General features: G+C 34.2%; 1 protein-coding gene across 5 annotated transcripts in view; it reads left to right on the top strand.

The window, feature by feature from the left end:
- ARHGAP29 (Rho GTPase activating protein 29) overlaps positions 1-21,487 on the top strand; it is an 85,132-nt gene that overhangs the window by 28,818 nt on the left and 34,827 nt on the right. For 3 of the 5 annotated variants that reach the window (XM_043876113.1, XM_043876115.1, XM_043876114.1), the window contains 10 exons: positions 888-1,022; positions 10,680-10,776; positions 11,149-11,221; positions 13,290-13,338; positions 13,770-13,907; positions 14,818-14,882; positions 15,318-15,428; positions 15,582-15,662; positions 15,872-16,060; positions 16,815-16,952. In XM_043876113.1, coding sequence (XP_043732048.1) covers positions 888-1,022; positions 10,680-10,776; positions 11,149-11,221; positions 13,290-13,338; positions 13,770-13,907; positions 14,818-14,882; positions 15,318-15,428; positions 15,582-15,662; positions 15,872-16,060; positions 16,815-16,952 — 1,076 coding nt within the window. Of the gene's footprint in view, positions 1-887; positions 1,023-10,679; positions 10,777-11,148; positions 11,222-13,289; positions 13,339-13,769; positions 13,908-14,817; positions 14,883-15,317; positions 15,429-15,581; positions 15,663-15,871; positions 16,061-16,814; positions 16,953-21,487 lie in introns of those variants that run through there. The other 2 variants (XM_043876116.1, XM_043876117.1) reach the window with 2 other exon arrangements.

Raw genomic sequence — 21,487 nt, forward strand, 5'->3', positions numbered from 1 at the left:
TTCAGTTTGAAAGATAAATTATATGGTCACCTTATTTCCAGGGGTTATAAAAGGTTGTCTGTATGTCTTTGACCAGGGCTACTATAAGTGTCAGAGCAGGCAGGTGGGTGCTGGGAAGGAAGCATGCCTAAAAGAGAGCAGTGCTGCTCTGTTTCAGCTGCTTGTGGCCAAGGAGGATGTGAGCCTGGTATAATCACATTTTGATTTTTCAAGTGTAGGCATAAATCTGGAGTTCTTGTAATGATCCCCCAGTTTTTCATCATTGGCAGTTAATTCAGTTTTTCTAAAAGTATAAAATTTCATTGAACCATATAAATCTATGCATTTTATTGTATGTAAATTGTATCAGTTTTTAAAATATATAGGTGAAATGGTGGTACTTACATATATGCCTGTGAGTTGCTCATTTCTGATACCTGATAATAGCTTAATGATGAGTCAATTCTTATGTGGTAACTTAACATGTAAGTGCCATTTAATACGAGTTAATATTTCAGACATTTATAGGGCTTTAACTGTTACCGTATGTATTAAAAAGTATATTAATAGTAAAAACTGTAAGACAGGAAAAACTTATAAAGTTGCCTCAAGGGAAATCTGGAGAGCACATTTAGACTGAGAAAACTGCAAAAGGTAGTGCCTAAGTTGACTCTTGACTATGAGTGCCTTTGAAATCTTTAGTGAATTAAAATGATTATGGATTTTTTGAAAGCTAAATGAGTTACATGTAATTGCAATGGTGAAAATAAAAGTGACCATACTGTAGGCAAAAATTTTGGAGCCACTGCTTCTGCTTGAAATGTGCTACCAAAGGGTCTTTCATGGTTTATTTAGATTCTTGTAACATGGTTTGGGAAACAAATTAAAAAAATTTTTTTTCCTTTAAGAGTGTTTTAAAGAAGTCATTCATATACGTCTGGATGAACTTCTTCGTGTTTTAAAGTCTGTAATGAGTAAACATCAGAACCTCAATTCTGTCGATCTTCAAAATGCTGCAGAAATGCTTACCACAAAAGTGAAAGGTAAGGAAGACAATATTAACTGTGGGTTGGCATGAGCAAAAAGGATCCACATGATACATTTTGGTTCATAATGTCTGTGGAGCCGTCTCTCATGGCGCCTGTATGATGTGTATCAGTAGGAGTCATACACACTTTGATATTTAAATATTCCTACTAAGTCACCCTGGAGAAGGGAATGGCAATCCACTCCAGTATTCTTGCCTGGAGAACTCCATGCACAGAAGAGCCTGGTGGGCTACAGTCCATGGAGTTGCAAAGAGTCAGACATGTCTAAGCAACTAACACACTAAGTCACACCTAAAACTCTCTTTGTCTTAAAAATCAAACTTTATTTGTCAGGAAACACTCTAAAAATACTAAGTGAAATTAACTAAACAACTGACGTTTAAAATTTTTGAGTTTTTTGAAAGTATGTATGCTCTTTTGAAATAAGTTACTGGTGCACAAAAAGTCTTTGTTATCTGAGGACAATTGATGCTGGAAAATGGCCATTTGTAGTGACTCCACTTAAAGGAGGGATACAAATGGGAAAAAAGTAGACTTAATTGGTACCTTATTTTAAAATGTGGATAAATGAAACTAAAATTGTAGAATAAGTTATCATATATGTGTATATAAATGTGTGTGTATATATTACATGTGCTAAAAGAAATAAGAATTAGGACATTATCCTTTGATGAAATAATTTGGACCAAAAATTGTTAAAATCAATTATTCTAGGCTGCATTATATAAATATTGAGAAAAATGACACCAGTGTCAAAGGAGTTCAGTTAGGAGATTATTGGAAATAATGGGCTAGATGAGGGTTGACAGTCTGAGCTAAGGCAGAAGCTGGGGTGTGGTAGAAGTAGAGTGTGGCTGTTACAGAAGAGGAGATGACTGTTGATTTGATGAAACATAGGACAGGTTGAGTGTAAGGGATTAAGCTGAAGTTTGAAGTTGAAGATGTAGTGGACTTGAATTGTTGTTGACCTGTGAGTGGTGGTGGAAGAGGATGACACCAACTCAGAGTGTGCAGATTGAGTAGAGAGCTGAATGTGAGATCCCAGGGACAGAGAAGATGAGGTAGATTATCTGGTGAAAGATGTACGGAATTTTTAAAATGTTAGGTTCTAATCAGTGATTGTCAGTGTTAAATGTTAACCTGATAGGTAATGTGAACTCAAATAGTTAAACAGTTTAGTTTAACTCACCGAAAGTGAGTCACCATAGGTTGAGTAATGAAATGAGAGGATTTTTTGGGGAGAGGGATTACCTGTCCTGAGTCTCAAAGGTCAGGTGAATATTAACTGGTCTAGGGCAGGGATTGGAACTGCAATTCTGGATGCTTGTAGAGCTCTGGATGTGAAAAACATGATGTGATTGATGTAGAGAGGGCAAAGGGCAAGTGTCAAGGGATTAGGCAGGAAGAGAAAATAAAAACATTGTCAGTACAATATAGTCCATGTACTTAAGAACTGCCTTCCCTACTTTTTATGTAGATTTATCCCATTTGCGTGGTTCTCTTTTTTTCTCTATTTCAAGCACTGGCAAAATATAGATGGTTTCAAAGTGGATAGCTTCTGTTGTGACTCTTAAAAATGCATAGTAACCAAATATGTTTTTAAATAGATTGTTTATAAGCACAATTTAATGTAAGTTAGAGTAATTTGTGTCTATAGATAGTAAAATTTCCATGCTTGAAAATAACGACCACAGTTCATTCAATTGTTGTCAGTACTATTGTGTATAGTCAGGATGTCCTGGGGAAGGAGGGTGTCTGTGTATGGTTGATGTCCACATTCCAGAAACAGAAAGAAAGTGACCTCTCCACTGCTTTACAGATCTTTTTTCTTTGAGGTAAAGCAATTTTTTGAGTATTATTTCCAGCTAAGATTGTCTTTACCCTTGGAATTATTGTTACAGTCTTACTTTTGTGTTTGATGAAATTTAGAAGATTACTTTGTTGTTGGGGAATTTATTGTTTCAGTAGGACTCCACTTACTCTGTTTCAGTAGGACTCCATGAAGCTAGAAAACTAAAAATTGTGTTTTATTTGGTGTAAGTTTTAAGTTTCTAAATGACCCCCCTTATCTTATTGTTGAGGCCATCTAAAAATGTCATTGATAACTCAAATGAGAAATATTCAGTAACCTAGAAAATTGGTGTCATATTAGAGCTTATTTAATTCTTTCATTTAATCTTAATTTAGTTTTCAAACCCTGGAAAGGCCAGGGTTTGAAGTGTAGAAACCATTTTTTATTATTGTTGTTGTTGTTTAGTTGTTCAGTGGTGTCTGACTTGTTTATGACCCCATGAATTGTAGCATGCCAGGCTTCTCTCTTCATGGAATTTCCCAGGAAAGAATACTGGAGTGAGTTGCCATTTCCTCCTCCAGGGTATCTTCCCGATCCAGGAATTAACTCCAGTCTCCTGCTTGGCAGGAGGATTCTTCAGGTTTGAGCCACCTGGGAAACCCTAAAGACAGTTAGATCAGGGAGGTATAATTTTGTTTGTGCTGCTCAGGGTGTGAATGCATGAGATCTATGCACTTCCTCTGCATAATAATAACAGTTGCATTGGAATAAAATTGAAATCCTTTAACTTCTCTTATTTTTTATTTTAAATGTGGAATTTACCTTTTAATAATCTTAAAAGAAAACTCCTTAGCTTTTCCCCATTCGTTCAAATAGTGGTTTGTATTTCCTGTGTCTTGTTGTTTCCAAGCAGGAAGCTCAGTCTGACAAAATATTTGCAATATGGTAAGAGAGATACAGCTTATTTGTGAAGTAGATGAAGACATCGTATCACTCAGTAATTTATTGTGTATGTAGTAGTTGTGTTTTCATCATTTACAAGCATTTTGGTAAACCTCATTTGTAATATAAAAGGGCCATTTTTAAGGTTTTTCATGATCTGTATTTTGCCCTATATTTAAAAATTGGCAACAAAAGAAGAAAAATAAGTTTTAATTATGTATCCAAAATTGTAGAAGCCTCACATGTTTTCTTTGTTTTGAAACTTAATTTTTTAATAGGCAATTCATTTACATGATTCGTAGGGCAAACATTATAAAAAGGTATTCAATCAGTGAAGTGTCTTTCCACCTCAGACCTTAGCTACCCATTCCTTTCCCTAGATAAGCAACAACTGTTACTGGTTTTTTATGTATCTTTCTGAAGACATATTACATATACAGAAGCAAATACAATATGTTCTCTTTCTTATGCAAAGGGTAACATTCTGCTCTTTGCTTATTGTTCTGAGTTATCTGTATATAAAAGTCCTCTTTTGCTGTTATTTATTTTTTCAAAGCAACATGATATTCCATTATATTGATGTATTATAATTAATTTAACCAGTTCACTACTAATAGATGTTTGGATTGTTTCTAATTTTTTAATTACAAACAGTACTTCAATGAATAGCTTGTGTATATTCCTAGGTGAGTAGTTACTAGAACAGAGCACATGTGCATTTATGTTTTTTATATTGCTAACATCCTCCATAGAGTTTCTGTCTTTCTGATAGTCACGCTGAAGAAACTAATTTCATACACCTTTGCCAACAGAGCTGGTGACCAGACTTTATTATCCAATCTGATAGCAAAAACTGGTATCTCAGTATAGATTTGATTTGCTTTTCCCTTATTTTGGGTATAGTTGAGTATCTTTTCATATGTTTCAGAGCCATTTGCACATCATTTTATGTGACTTGACTGTTGATTCAGATTTTTTTCTTGATGGTCGTTTTTTAGTACTGATTTACTAGTGATTTATAGAAACTATAAGTGAAATTAGTCCTTAATCTTTGACATAAGTTGCAGGTTTTCTTCAGTTTGTTTTTATCTTTTAAGTTGCTTATTTTATTTTATTTTGCATCTATATCTCAATCTTTTGTATTTTTTTGAGTATAAGGGAAAGATTTCCCTGCTTGGAGATTATAATAGCATTCGCCATTGTTTTTTCTTCAAATGTTTTCATGGTGTTGTTTATTAAATTTAAATCTTTGGTACATTCCAGAATATCTATGTTTCTAGCTAGTTTATTGAATAATTCATATTTTCCCCATTGGTTTAAGATGCCATCTTTATCATAAATGTACTACATTGTCACCTATATTTAATAACCTATTTCTAGAGTTTATTTTCTCCCCTTGATTTGTTTAGTTATGTGTCAATACCTTATTGTCTCCATTGTTTTATAGTATGTTTTAGTGTCTGGTAGGGGTAGCTCCTCTTTCCAGTACTCTTTTTGTTCAGGATTTTATTTTTCCATAAGCACTTTTGAATTGATTTGTCCTAGTTCCAAAAAATATGTGTTAATATTTTGAAGGTGATTTGAATTAAATTTAAATTAATTTGTAATTAAGTCTATAAACATAGATTATAGTTAATTTATAATTAACTTTATAAATAAAATTAAGGAGCAATTTGTATACTTAGCATTTCTGAGAATATAGGATGCATGTAAATTCTTCAAGTTGTCTTTTTGTTTCTCAGAAGCAATGTGAAGTTTTCATTTTATAAATCTTGTAGCTTTTGGTTTGTGTTTTTGCAATTTTCCCCATGCAACTGGTGAAAATTGTCTTCCATTGTATCTTTTAATTCAGCAGTTTTCAAACTTTGGCCTCTGATTTATGACATCACATTAATGAATCGTAGCCAGCATTTTTAAAATTTGAAAGAGAATAGAAAAGAAGTTTAAGGCTTAAGGATGTTTCAGAAACTTTAAAGGTGTTATATAACTGATATGGTATACTTGGTTTACCATATGGTTTATGGTATACTTGGTCATGATGTGATGTGTATTTTTTACCAAAGGTTGGTTATTGTAAAATTGTTTCAGAGTTGCTGTTCTAGTAGAGTATATGTATGAAAATTATTCAGTGTTTTCTTAAAGAGGTACTAAATGTGTTTTAGTGCTCCTTGTTGTGACTTAATAGGGAACTCAAGGGAGATATTTAAACTTTGCACAAAATTTTTTAAATTTGATTTTGAAGGTCAGCTAATAGGAGAGAGTGGAGACAGAGAGGCTAATTAGCAGGTTGTTAAATAGTCCAGACTGGAAGTAAAATGTCCTCTTTGAACTAAGTCAGTGTCAATGGGAATGGGATGGAAGGAAAAAACTTCAGAGGCATTTTGGAAGCAAAACTAATGAGCTAGGAAATGTATGGAAAAGAGTAGACTTGAGGGGCAGAGCATGTGAGAAGATGAGGGTTTGGTTTCGTACATGCTGAGATCACAGTGCTGGTGGGTGAAGACTAGAAAGGAGGGGGAGGAACATATCAAACAGACCAGTGGAGCTCAGAGGAGAAACCTAGATAGGTAGTTTGAGGATTATTTGCTTAAAGCTACTGAAAGTGGTGAGATTCTATGGGGATAATGTATAGAGAAGAAGGCCAAGATGAGAACTTTGGACTGAGTGGAAACAGCTGTATGAAGCACAATTGTCTACAGATAGATGAAGAACATGAGGGTGCTCAGATTTACTAAATACCAAGTTCCACACCCTAGGTGCTTTACATTTGTTTTCTTAGTTCCTTTCAGTTTACATATGAGAAATTGTCAGAGTAAAACAGAAAGTGATATGGGTCAGATTTAAACTCAGGTTTGAACCTCTGAAGCTTTGCTTCCTCTAGTTAACTATAATGTATTGCTTCTAAGCAAAATGCTTCAAGACGATGAAAGTGGTTAATACTTACAGTAATAATAGCTGACATAATATATTGAGGATGTACATACTGTTAAGCTCTTTACATGGATTACCCATTAATCTCTATAGGAAATTATTATATCAGCTCCTGTTTTGCAGATAAGAAAGCTGAAACATAGATTTGTTCAGTTCCATATGTATTAAGTGGTAGGGTTGTTGAGAGTTGCAGAATGATCAAATAGGATGAACACTTAAAAGGAAAAAAAGACTTCTAAGTTTGACTAATATAGTTGCAGATTACTGACAGTGTTGTTGAGTGGTATTGAGTGAGACATTGAGTATTTTCTATATAAAAAGTTCCCTTCTATGTTCATTCAGTCTTCACAGTGGTTCTCAAAATACGTATTATTATCCCCATTTTATAAATGAGGAAACTGAGGAACAGAGCAGTTAAGCTACCTGACCTCATAAGAGATGGACAGATTTAGGATTTAACCTAGGCATACTGGCTTTGGAACCCATCCTTTTAACCAGGGGTGCACAAACTATTAGTACTACCAGTGGGCCAAATCTGACCTGCTGCCAGTTTTTGTAAATAAAGTTTTATTAGAAACAACTACTCAAATTTATTTGTTTATGTTTGATTCCTTTATACAGAGTTGAATATAGTTGCAACAGATTGTATGGCCTGAAAAGTCTAAAATATTTACTATCTAGCCCCTTACAGAAAAAGTTTTCCAACCCCTGCTAACCATTAAACTGGATGAAAAGTCAAATCCTAGTGCATTCAGTCATTATCTATTTATAGAGGTTTGTCAGTAAAGAAATGCTGAATGAGGATGATGGCTTTAAGAAGAAATATGGTAAATTTAATTTTTCCCATAGAAAAGATTTGGGTGTGTTATTAGTATCATAAAAAGTGTCAGCTAGTGGGAACTAGGGGAGCCTTGAGGGAGGAGGACAGAGGAGCCTGGTGGACTACAGTCCATGGGGTTGCAAAGAGTTGGACGTGACTGAGCACAGCAATGGTGGTACAGGGTTTTGGAGAATGCAGGAGAGAATGGCAAGATATATTTTTGGAAAGGAGCTGAAGATTATTCTTTGAAACCCTGGGCAGGAGCAAAAGAAGTTAAAGGAAATTAGAGATATAGAGCTGTTTTGAAGTGGAGGCAAAGGCAAGAAGAGGAATTTTCAGTAGATGGCTGTAACCTCATTTGAGTAGGGATGAAGATAAGGACTGAAGATGGTTCAAATAATTGTCTTTTCATTACTTACAATTATTTTTTGAAGTCTCCCTGTCCTGTTTTGTGGTTTGAAAAATATATTTATAGGAAAGGAAGAATAATTACAGAATTCTGCCAAGTGTTATAAAAGTAGTTTTTTTTCTTTTCTTTAAAGTCTGAATGAATGAATGAAGTCGTTCAGTCGTTGCGACCCCGTGGACTGTAGCCTACCAGGCTCCTCGGTCCATGGGATTTTCCAGGCAAGAATACTGGAGTGGGTTGCCATTTCCTTCTCCAGGAGATCTTCCCGACCCAGGGATTGAACCCAGGTCTTCCACATTGTAGGCAGATGCTTTACCGTCTAAGCCACCAGGGAAGTCCACCAGGAAGACTTCCACCAGGAAGTCTTTAAAGTCTAACATGTTAAAATTAGGAAATAGAAGTAGGCTTTACATTTTTTTCTGGTATTCCATTTTAAATTATGTTTGAAGTCTACTTTCCAGTGCAGTTTTTAAGACAGCATTATTGAGGTATAATTGACTTACAGTAAACTGCACATATTTAAATTAAGGGTACAATCTGATCAATTTTGGTATTCATATTCTTGTGGAACCATCACAGTCCAGGTGATGCATGCCCCTTGGTAATCCCTCCCTTCTGCACCTCTTTGCCCCCACCTTTACCAATATTGATACAGTGTCTTTTCATTGTGTTCAAAATACTTGCTAATTTCCCTTTTTCTTCTTTTACCCATGGGGTTAGTTAGAAGTGTGTTAGTTTCCTAATATTTGAGAATTTTTACAGAGATTTTTATTGTTTAATTCCATCTAGTCACAGAACATATTTTGCTGGCTAGAATCCCTTTAAACCCACTGAGACTGCTTTTATGGCCCATAATATGTTCCATCTTTGTAAATTTACATTGTATGCTTGAAAAGAATGTGTGTTTTGCTGTCATCGGGTAGAGGTTCCTTAAATGTCCATCTCATCCATGTGTCTGATAGTGTGGTTGAAGGCTTTCATATCCTCTACTGATTTTCTGTCTACAGGTTCTGTCAATTATTGAGAGAGGGTTTTTGAAATTTCTGACTATAGTTGTGAATTTGTCTATTTCTCTTTTCAGTTCTATTAATTTTTGTTTCATACATTTTGAAGCTGTTAATTGGGTACATAAATGTATAAAATTATGTCCTCCTGATGAACTGACTCCATGATTATAAAATGGCATTCTTTATCTCTGTTAGTTTCCTTTGCTCAGAAATCTGTGTGTGTTATGAGACAGTAAGCTTAGGGCAGTTGTAGAGCTTACCACGTTTGTTTATTGTTAAGTTTGGATTCTTCTTTGCTGCTTAATAGCTAGTGTCTTGAAAACTGTTGTTTCATATATTTTGTATGGATTTCTTTCAGCTGTTTAGGTTATGTAAGCTACAACCTAAATTTTGAGATATTTTAAAAATTATTTGTTGTGGTTCTTAAGTTTTTCTTCATCTTTGTATCAGGACTATTTAGAGGAATATGATGAAAGGTGTGGACCTTAGCCCCTCGTATCTATAAACTCTCGGTTGTAATTTCCTGAGGCTTCCAGGTTTGAGGTTTTAATTCATCCCTTCTTAGGAATCCTAGCTTTCTAGAAAGCATTTTCAATTCTTGTTGCACATTAGATTCACCTGGGAGAAATTTTGAATAAATTTTGAATAATCTGTGCTTCCCCAGGCTTTTAAAATCTGAATCTTGGGTGGTGGGCCTTGGATTTTGTTTTTAAAGCTTCTAAAGTAAGTCTGATGTACAACCAAGCTTAAGAACAATTCTGTTTTTAAACAAAGTATAGCTTCGTCTCCACTTGGTTTCTCTTCTTCCAGTTATTTGCAGGGATCCTAGGAGGGTGATTGGCAGGGATCCTAGGGAGGGTGAATGGCAGGGATCCTAGGGAGGGTGATTGGCAGGGATCCTAGAGAGGGTGGGATACAAGGAGCCAGTTGCTCCTTAAACTCAGTCTGAGTAGAATGTGATGCTTCAAACAGTTTACCTATTCAACCCTCAAGTTTTGTCTCTGTAAATTGTATCTGGGCTTTTAACAAAGGTGTGTAAAGACAAAGTTATAATAAGAAACTTTTTCCAGTTATGTTTCATAATTTTCTTTAACAAAATGCAAAATGTTAGAATATCACTATGATAAACAAAAGACAGCTATATATCAATTTAAATGGACCTCAGAGCCTAAGGACCTTATAAGAAATAAGACTTTAAAAAGGAAGAAATAAGGAATTAAAATTTTTTAAAGTATTGGGTGTTGTTAATATGATAGACTTTGTGTATAGGTTTTATGCTATGTCAGATGTATATATGACTTTAGATATTGGTAATTTGTAGTGGAAAATGTACTTCATATTGACTTAAGTGGGCCACAGTGCATTTAACTGTTTTTTAAAAATGCCATGAAGCAATAAGCAAGAGAAAATAGCACAGAGCTCTCTTACTGAGAGAGGGCTGATGTAACGTGGTCTCCATGACTCAAGATCCATTGATTTCACATTGAATCACTTTTTGGATGTGCCAAATAATGCAGTGTGTGGAGGAGTCAGTTTGGAATGCCAGCTACTTTTATGCAAGGTGATTCTTTTGTATGATTTCTTTAATGAAGAACTTGAACATCATATTTATTTTGTTTATTAGGTTTTTTTAGTTTCTGAATCTTCTAATGCTTCTAGAAAGTAATGGCGGATTTTTATGGGATTAAATGACTTTGTATAAATCTAGTTTATTTTCCCCCTCATTTATTGTAACCCCTTTTCCCTACAGCTGTGAACTTCACAGAAGTAAATGAAGAAAACAAAAATGATCTCTTCAGAGAAGTGTTTTCTTCTATTGAAACCTTGGCCTTTACCTTTGGAAATATGTAAGTAGAGGACTGTCATTTCAAGAATTTAGGGCCTGAGTGTCTCAGTGAGAGTATGTGTCACGATAATTCAGTATGTAAAGCAAAGTAAAGTATTAACCAACATAAAATATTATCACAGCTTTGGAAAAGCTATATCCTGTGTTGCTTTATTGCTGTATTTGGAGGTGTTTATGGCCATTCAGAAGCAGCATCCATTTGTGAGTGACTGCTTAGTTTATGTGGATAGAGTCTTAGGAGTTTATATCTAAGGCTCTTTTAATCTAGATGACATGTTGAATGTAAAGCTTGTAACAGAGCAATATAACGACTTGTGTTTTGTCTTTGTTTTTTTAATTTCTATTTCTTTTTTTTTAAACTTCCTCTGGATAGCTTGACAAACTTCCTTATGGGAGATGTAGGCAATGATTCATTATTGCGACTGCCTGTTTCTCAGGAAAGTAAGGTAGGCCAAGTTTGTATGAAAGCAAAGACTTTAATATTTTTAGCTTCCTATTTTAATAATATCCTAATCTTAATCTCAGCATTAGTCTTTGATAGTTTTTTAATGTAGCAAGAAAATGGCCAATTTGGGGGCCAAAAATTTAGTTGTACTTTTGAAGTGACACTATCATTTTAAAAGAATGTATCTGATAATTTTATAGTGTCTTATGTAATGAATCTATATGTCATATGATCCAAAATTTTAGTCAGTAGTTCTTAGCTGTTTTTCTTTCCTGACAGTGTCACAGGTCTTAAAGACTGGTGGAAACTTAGAAAAATGATACAGAAAGTGAAGAAGGTGTTAATCTTTTCACATACCCTACAGTTTGTTTGTTACCATGAAACACCTTATTAACAAAACTGTAGGTCTTAGTTCTCCCTAAGAGCATCCTTATAAGTATGTCAGAGAATTAGAGTTCTGATTCCTAGTTGCAGAAAAATGCCTATGAAATAATAGAATATTAGGAATGTATGTAGAATATTGCTTGAAAGATTTATAGTAATCGTAGTAGTAATATTTTCATTTGAGTAATATTTTTTCACCAAATTCAAGATATTTAAACAGACTGCATTAGGGACATATGTTGATCATTTCCTGTTAAGGATTTCCAGAAAGGATTGGAATTCCGATCCAAAAGGATTGCAACACATATTTGGAAATATGCCAAGTACTTGTTATTATGTCAAAATAATAGAACTACAGGTCTTTCTTAAATAATACAAAATGTGAATGACCACTTAAAGGCCGTTTGTTATATGTACTACAGTATTTAGAAAAAAAATGTGACATTCTGAAGTCATCCATTTGATGACTGAAGGAGGACAGTGTAGAAACCATATCAGAATTATGAAGAATTTCAAGATCTTTAAATATTATGCTGTTATTTATGATTTTTCCTCAATTATATGTTTCAAGCTTGCTGCTAATTTAGAAAGTGTAATAAAACATTCTATTGGTGTAACAGGGGTCTAAACAGTTTAAATTTTAGGTGTGAATCATATGTCTTATTCATGTGCTCCTGTTGTGGCCCATGTTGCTGTGCGTGAGCGTCTGGTTGCAGTGGCTTCTCTCACTTCGGAGCACAGGCTCTAGGGCGTGCAGGCTACAGTAGTTGTGGGACACAGGCTTATTTGCTCCACATGGCGTGTGGGATCCTCCTGGATTAGGAATCGAACGCATGTCTTCTGCATTGGCAGGTGGATTATTTACCACTGAGCCACCAAGGAAGCCCCAAACCTACATCATCTTAATCTTTAAAATAGTCTTATGAAGTGGTGTTCTTAGCCTCATTTTATGAAGGGGCAAGCAAACTTAAGTGAGTATAAATATGTAGCTCAGTGTCATATAGCTACTAAGGGATAGAGCTTGACTTCAGATGTAGGTTTTACATGATTGCTTTTGCAGTGAATAATAAGCTCTCACAATTTTGATAGATAACCTTTTCCTGCACTGTCTATTAAGGTAGCCGCATGTCACATGCAGTGCATTAAATTAAAATTTTAATTCTCATTTACATTAGCCACTTTTTAACGCTATTTTTCAAAGGTAGCTAGTAGCTACCTTATTGGACAGTGCAGCTATGGAACATTTCCATCATCATAGAAAGTTCCACACTAAGCTGGACTTTGCATGACATGCTTATCATATAATAAAACGGTAAAGGATGGCTGAAAGAGAGTGTCTTTGTCTTCTGTTTAGATAGCAGTCTATTTAGATTGCTTCTATAACTTGCTGACTAATATTTTTGAGATCTTCAGAATTTAAAATTTTGAATGGATTCATTAATGCTGTTAGTAAACAAAGAGGTTATTCATTCTTGGACCTTGAGAACTGCTGTTGTAAAAAGCTATATAGTTCTTATTAAATGTTCTGGCATTTAAACAGGCTTCTCAGGCTCTTTGAGTTCTAAATGCTTGAAATTCTTTAGTAGGAATTATCTCAGAGTAACAAGTTAGAGTGAAAAAAGTTTGAAGCAAAGATCTGTTACCTTCTGCTGTAATCTTAAATTTGCTTTCTTCCTGTTTTAAAGTCTTTTGAAAGTGTTTCTGTGGAATCAGTGGACTCATCCAGTGAAAAAGGTAATGTTTGAGGTACTTAAAATTTTAGTCAGACATTTTGCAGTTACTTTTGATAAATGTTTTAGATTACTTAATCTTCGTGCTTAGTAGCCGAAAGTATTTATTTTAGACATAAGATGAATAATATGTAGTGTTACATATAAAACTTAAGGGAAAAAAATCTACTAGAGCAGATAGTGTGATGATAGAGACTGATCAACAATTATATAGGGTTTGTAACTTGATGAATAATAGAAATATGCATTGAGGTTTAAAAATGTAATTTGAAATTATTTTCAACTCAAACCGTGACCCTTTGTTTCTGAATTTGTCACATTTTTTTCAACCAGTTTTCATTGAAAAACATCTTAGGATTTTAATGCTCCTTTAAAGGTTTCATGTTATGAGCTCTTATTTAATATATACTTACCTTGACATTTTTTTATTTTCAGGAAATTTTTCTCCTATAGAATTAGACAGCATGCTGTTAAAAAACACTAATTCTGTAGAACTGGCTTTGTCATATGCTAAAACATGGTCAAAATATACCAAGAACATAGTCTCATGGGTTGAAAAGAAGCTGAATTTGGGTGAGTTGCCCTTTGGGGCATCTAATTAACTCTGGAACATAAGAACTGAATTCTTTGTGATTCATTTTCTACAGACTGTAAATAATGATTCCAAATTAGTAGTGCTTTCATTGTAGTGAATAAAATCATTGTCCATTTTCTTTTCTTGAAATAGGGAAGGCTCTCCTTAAAGTAAATATACTTATTGAACATTGAACTGTGGACCAACCATTAGATATGGGGACACCATGACAGTGTACTGTCTTTGCCTTTAAAGAAGTCATACTCTAATGAACGAAAAGAAATGCAATCAGATAATATAGTTAAAGGAGATAAAAAACAACTATCAGATAAAATCTAGCTATCAGATCAGAAGGCAATGGAAACATATATAAGGAACATCTTAATAGCTAATATTTTCCCAGTGTTTTACATTAACAAAGTGCTTTCACATCCCTTATCTGATTTAATCCTTACCAAAACCCTGGGAAGTAGACAAGACAAAATTCTTATTCCTGTTTAACAGAGGAAGTGAATGAGACAGGGAATTTGCCTAAGGTCAGCAGATTTGCCTAAGATCATATTAGTAACTGGCAAAATACAGAATTTACCCCAAACCTGTGCTCGTTCTGTTACATTATTTGCCTTTAATACGGGATGCCCATCAGATTCACCTAAATAGCCTTAGAAACGGATAATAAACAGGCCTAGGTCCCAGTCCCCCAGAGAGGTGAGATCTATGCAAGTGTATTTTGAAAGTTTCCCAGTTAATTTTGATGAGTACTTTCAATTAAGAATCATAGCTTCATACCATGATGCAGACTAGTATTTGTGATCACTTTTCAATTGGGGGATTACAGATAATTTTAGAGTATGGAGGAGAAAAAGTTAAGTTGAACTTACCTTCTGATGCCTTCTTTGACCTTTTCAGAATTGGAGTCCACTAGAAATATTGTTAAGTTGGCAGAGGCAACTAGAACTAACATTGGACTACAGGTAAGTGGTCAGTGAACTACTAGGGTTCTATGCCAAGCGATTACTCAGCTCCTGATAATACCATGTAAAATCAGAAAATTTTGTCCTTAATACAGGAAGAAACTTGAATGCTAAGTAACCTTTTTATTGACAAGATAAAATCTTTTTAAACTTACAAAGATATTCATTATTGAAGAAGCTAGGAAATTTACAGTTTTATATATATATATGAATATTAATTATCTTGTTAGCTACTAATTTTGCTGACTAGTTTAAGAATTACTTATAATTAATTTTCTTCAGTATTTTTTCGTATGGTCATACTTATGAATAGTCATTTTTCTGAGAAAAATTTAAACTTAAAAAATTTCTCTTTTTGAAGAAAGATAATGGGGGTGGATTTAGAACTCTAGTACATTTCTATTGGAAAATTTTCTTTTCAATTTTAAATTCTAGGAGTTTATGCCACTGCAGTCTTTATTTACCAATGCCCTTCTTAATGATATAGAAAATAGTCACCTTTTACAGCAAACAATTGCAGCTCTCCAAGCCAACAAATTTGTGCAGGTAAAAATTTATATATACACTGTACTTTTTTTTTTTTTTTAATATACACTATACTTTTTTTTTTTTTAAACAGCAGTGTACCTTTAGAAAACAGCTTTTTTCTCTCTCTTCTGTTTTTTTGTTGTTGTTGTTGTTTTAAAATGCCCTTGGCAGCCTCTACTTGGGAGGAAAAATGAAATGGAAAAGCAAAGAAAAGAAATAAAAGAACTTTGGAAGCAGGAGCAAAATAAAATGGTTAGTATTATAATAGTTTCATCTATTTGTGAACATCTAAAAATCATGAGCAGTCTATCAGCATATATACCCTGGGAAGATGCATATCTTATTCTATAGTTTATCTAAAATTCAGTAGTAACTGTCTTGCTGAATGTGCTGAAGAGATTTGTACATTAGGATTTTTCTTATTTTGTATTTAATATTAATACTCTTTTTATTCTCTGTAGCTTGAAACAGAGACTGCTCTTAAAAAGGCAAAATTGTTGTGTATGCAACGTCAAGATGAATATGAAAAAGCAAAAACTTCCATGTTTCGTGCAGAAGAAGAACATCTGAGCTCAAGTAGTGGATTAGTAAAAAATCTCAATAGGCAGCTAGAAAAGAAGCGAAGGCTGGAAGAGGAGGCTCTTCAAAAAGTAATCATCTTTTTTGTTATTTGTTACTATTGAGTTAGCAATAATCTGCTAAGGCTTCAGTTCTCAAATTCTCACCTGCATCAGGACCACCTGGAAGGCTTGTCAAAACAAACTGCTGGGCCGCGTCCTCAGTTTCTGATGTAGTAGGTCTGGAGTTGGCCCCAGACAACGTGGATCGCAAACAGGTGCCCGGGACTGCTGCTGCTGTTGCTGCTCGGGATCCACTCTGAGAGCCGCTGTGCTAAGAGATTGTTGCTTATATTTTGAATTTTGGGGTTTATCTGTGAAGGAACTATCTTAGGGCAATCATTTAATATTTTCTGCTTGATTGTTCAGGAGGTTCACCATTTAGGTAACTGGGTATATATGTGTACTTATTCTAGTACCTGCTAGCAAGACTAGGCAGAAGCTTTGTGTTATTAATGTTTATGAAATATAATTGATAAATTCTGTAAGAAGATTATAGGAAATGGTAAACATAAATAGAGAAGTCTATTAATGGACATTTATTTTATAGACAATGTACTAATTGTAAATTATACATAACTATTCATAGAAGTCAGGTGTCCTTGAATTGCTGACCAAAACAGAATATTTATCTTTAGGAATATTCTATCTAAAACATAGAATGTTTCAGAACTTTCATGCATAAACCATTTCAATCATTTAAATTGAGCTTTACTAGAATAAGTATTTATTTTAAAATACAGATTCAGTGAACCAGCATCATTTTTTTCTCTGATAACTCCTAAAGGTAGAAGAAGCAAATGAACTCTACAAAGTGTGCGTGACAAATGTTGAAGAAAGACGAAATGATCTAGAAAATACCAAAAGAGAAATTTTAGCACAACTCCGTAAACTTGTTTTCCAGTGTGATCTTACCCTGAAAGCTGTAAGTAATTTCTTCAGTATTTTAAAGAGAAAAAAAAAAGTTTGTACATCTGTAGATATACAGACTGTATAACCTCTAGAATACTTGATGAGTTGCAGTTCTTACAGGATTTAATTTCTGAGATTATAGGAAAGGTTAGAGTTTGAAACGACTCTGTTTTTAATTCTAGTATGTGATTTGAGCTTTTTTATCTATTCTCTTCTCCATGGATTGATGATTCGTTTGGTTAAAATTGAAGGGTGAGTGATTGAAATTGCCTCTAAGCCACTCTCTCTTGGCTTGACTAACAAAATGGATTTAATCCCTGAAACTTCTATCAGCGCAATGAGATCTGTTCTCCAGAATTTGAGTAAACTAAATTTTGAAATTGAACCCAATGGTTTATTTAAAGACAAGGCATTTATGTATCTCTTTAAAATGGTTTTTATTAAAAATTTATGTACAAAATACAGTCAACTTTCCATATTCATGGGTTCTATATTAGTGGATTCAACCAACTGTGGATTGAGAGTATTCAGGGAAAAAAAGATTTCCAGAAACTTGCAAAAAAGCAAAACTTGAATGTGTCGGCATTGGTAACTATTTACATAGCATTTAATTGTACTTAATAGCTGTTTACATAGCATTAGGTATTATAAATAATCTAGAGATGATTTAAAGTCTCTAGAAGGTTATGCCTAATTTACATGCAAATATAATGCCATTTTATATTTGTATCCACACCACTCCCTGGTATCCATGAGTGGTCCTGGAAACAATTCTCTTAGATACTGAGGGATGACTGTACTTCTTTTTGGTGTACGTTTCACAAGTTTTAAAGCATAAATAAATTTCTGTAATCACTACCATCACAGTCAGGACTCGAAATAATTCTATCACTCCAATAAAATTTCCTCATGGTACCCGTTTGTAGTCACACTCTCCACCTATCTCTTATCCCTGGCAAATATTGATCTGTACTCTATCTCTGTAGTTTGATCTTTTCCACAGTGTCACATAAATTGAATTATAATATGTATCTTTTGAAGACTGGCTTCTTTTACTCAGCATAATGCTTTTGAGATTCATCAGTGTTATGCATGTATCAATAATTCATTTCTTTTTATTGCTGAGTAGTATTCCACTGTGTAAATATACTGCAGTGTTTATCCATTCACCAATTGGACAATTGCAGTTTGGGGTAATTAAGAATAGAGTTACTATGAATATTCATTTACAGTTTTTGTGTGGATAAAAGTTTTACATTTCTGGGGTAAACACCTAGGAGTGAGATTATTGGGTGGTATGGTAGATGTTTAATTTTGTAAGAAATTGCGAAACGGTTTTTTTAGAGTTTTTTTCATTGTAACTAGCAATGTGTGAGAGTTCCAGTTCTGCTCAGCAGAACACTTGTCAGCTGTTGGTTCAACAAGTGTCTGTTCAACACTTGTGAGTTGTTGGTTTTTATATTTTAGCTATTCTTAGGTGTGTAGTGGTAGTGGTTTTGTGTTTTTAGAATGACTTATGATATAGAGCATCTTTTAAAGGGTAAGTTTGCAATCTATGTGTTGCCTGTTCTTTTGGATTGAGTTATTTTCTTATTGTTGAGCTTGCATATATTGTCTTCCAGTCTGAAACTTCTCTTTATTCTTTTAGCAGTGTCAGGGAACAAAAGTTTTAATTTTGATGGAATCTTACTTAATTTCTCCTTTATGAGTCATGCTCTTGGATGATACCTAAGAGTGCTTCATCTAACCCAAGATCTCAAATACTTCTGTGGTTTTCTATAAAAATTTTATAGTTTGATATTGAGAAATGATCCATTATGAGTTAATTTTTTATTAAGTGAAGTATAAATTGAAGTTCATTTTTTGCATATGGATGTTACGTGAAAATTATACTCATGGAACTTTATTTTATAGTGGTGACTGAATGTTGGCTTGGAGAGGTCAGTGTCATTGAAAAATGAATTACCTAGATTTCCTTAGAGAAGGGATCACACTGTGCCATTTAGGGCCGTAAAGATATCAGGATTGGTGAAGCAGAAGCACGAGGGAGGGGAGAGGCAAATATGAAGCCTTTTTTGAGGTTTCTGAGGGAAAATCTAGGTAGGACAGGATAAGCAATATAGGATTGGCTAGTTTGAGTTATTCCAGTGGGCTTTGGGGAATAAGGATGGCCTGAAATAGGGAATAGGAATTGGTACCTGACCTGGGATGATTTAGGGCAGGGGAAAATACTGGCTTGATGTGTGAGAGTTAGAGATGGTTGGAGTTGCATGTAAAAGACATGTGTGTTCCCCAGCTAAGAATTGGCTAGCATTCAGAGGAGCAGAAGTCCCCAGTCAGCAAGTTTTTAAAGATAGTAAATCATCATGAAATATAGAAAATAAAAAAGGGTAATTAATACTTGTTTGCTTGTTCTAATACCATTTGTTGAAGACATTGTGTCATCACCATTGAATTGCCTTTGCATCTTTGTCAAAACTCAATTGACCATATTTTTATAGTTCTATTTCTAGATTCTCTGTTTTGTTCTGTGGGTATGTAATATATATGTATCTATCCTTTTGTCAGACACTACTATATTGATTACTGGTGCTGTCTAGCAAAGTCTTAAAATCAGGTACTGTAAGTCTTCCAATTTTATTCTTTTCAGAGTTGTTTTGAGTATTTAAGATCCTTTAACTTTTATAAAAATGTAGAATCAGTGTGTCTGTACCAAAGAAAATCTTGCCAACATTTAAATTGGAATTGCATTAAATTCAGCTTAGGGAGAATTGACTATATATGTATCATCCTAACTATGTATAGAGTTCTCCAATCCATCAACACAGTATGTGTCTCCATTTATTTAGGTGTATGTTACTTTTAATCAGAACTTTGTAGTTTTTAGCATTTCTTTCCCATGTTTTGTTAGATTTAAACCTATGTATGTATGTATGTATTTATTTGGGGGGTTCATTGTGAATCTGATATAAATAAATACATACACAGTATTTGTGTACATGTGTATATATATCTATGCATACACACATGCTTATTTTATTTCAAATTCAGTTTTTCATTGTTAGTGTTGAAAAATACGACTTATTTTCATATCTTGATCTTGTATTTTGCAACCATGCTAAACTCACTTATTACTTTTAGGAGCTTTTTTTTCTTGTAGAATCATAGGGTTTTCTTACATAAAAAAATCACATTTCCTGCAAATAGGGACAGTTTTCTTTCTTTCCAAACTCTGTTCCTTTTTTTTTTTTCTTATTACACTGGCTAGATACTAAAATGCATTGTTGAATAGGAGTGGTGAGATAAGACATCTTTGCCTTAATCTTAGGAAGAAAGCACTTAGTCTCTCACCATTAAACTTGATGATAGCTGTAGGGTTTTTTTAAATGCTTATTTTTAATTAATTTATTTGGCTGCACAGGGTCCTAGTTGCAGCATGAGGGATCCTCAGTCTTTTTTGTGGTGTGTTGCTCAGTTGCTAAGTCATGTCTGTCTGTGACCCCATGGACTGTAGCACGCCAGGCTTCCCTGCCTTTAACTGTCTACCCCAGTTTGCTCAAATTCATGTCCATTAAGTCGGTGAGGCTGTCTAACTATCTCATCTTCTGCCACTCTCTTCTCCTTTTGCCTTTAATCATGAGGTATCTTTAGTTGTGGCATGTGAACTCTTAGTTGCGGCAGGTGGGAAATAGTTCCCCGACCAGGGAGCAGACCCAGGCCCCCTGCATTGGCAATGCAGAGTCTTAGCCACTGGACCACCAGAGAAGTCCCTGTAGGGTTTGTTATTTTTTGAAGATACCTTTTATCATGTTAAAGAATTTCCATTTTTTTCTAATTGTTGAGAATTTTGTCATGAAAATATTGGGTTTCTGTCTTTGATTTTTTTTTTTTGCATCACTTGATGTGATAATAGAGTTTTTCTTCTTCAGTCTGTTAATATGATACTGATATAATACTGATACTGATATTTAAGTGTTGATCTATCCTTGCATTGTTGGGATAAGCCACTCTTGTTTGTGACACATTGTTTCTTTTATAGATTGCTGGATTCAATTTGCTGGTATTTTTTTGAGTATTTTTTTCTTCTTTGTTTATGAAAGATATTGGTATTATGTTTTTGTTTACTTTTTTCCCTTATACTGCCTTTATCTGATTTTGGAATCAGGGTAATTCTGACCTCATAAAATAAGTTGGGAAGTGTTGCTTCCTATTTTATTTTCTGAAGAGATTGTATAGAATTGGTGTTACTTCTTTAAATGTTTTGTGGCATTTCCTGGTGAAAGCAGTTGGCTTGGAGTTTTCATTTTTTTTGGAAAATCTTTACCTGTGTATTCAATTTCTTTTGATACAAGCCTATTTGAATTAGTTCTTTTTATGTGAACTTTGGTAGTTGTGGAATTAGTTCCACCCTTTCATCTAGGTTACTGTATTTATGTGCATAGTGTTGTTTATAACTCTTAACCTTTCAGTGTCTCATTGGGCTGTAGTGATATCCTCTCTTTCCTCCCTGATGCTGGTAAATCGTGCCTTCTCTCTCACTTCCTCTCT

Source organism: Cervus elaphus, chromosome 20, assembly GCF_910594005.1.
Source record: "Cervus elaphus chromosome 20, mCerEla1.1, whole genome shotgun sequence".
NCBI classification, from domain to species: domain Eukaryota; kingdom Metazoa; phylum Chordata; class Mammalia; order Artiodactyla; family Cervidae; genus Cervus; species Cervus elaphus.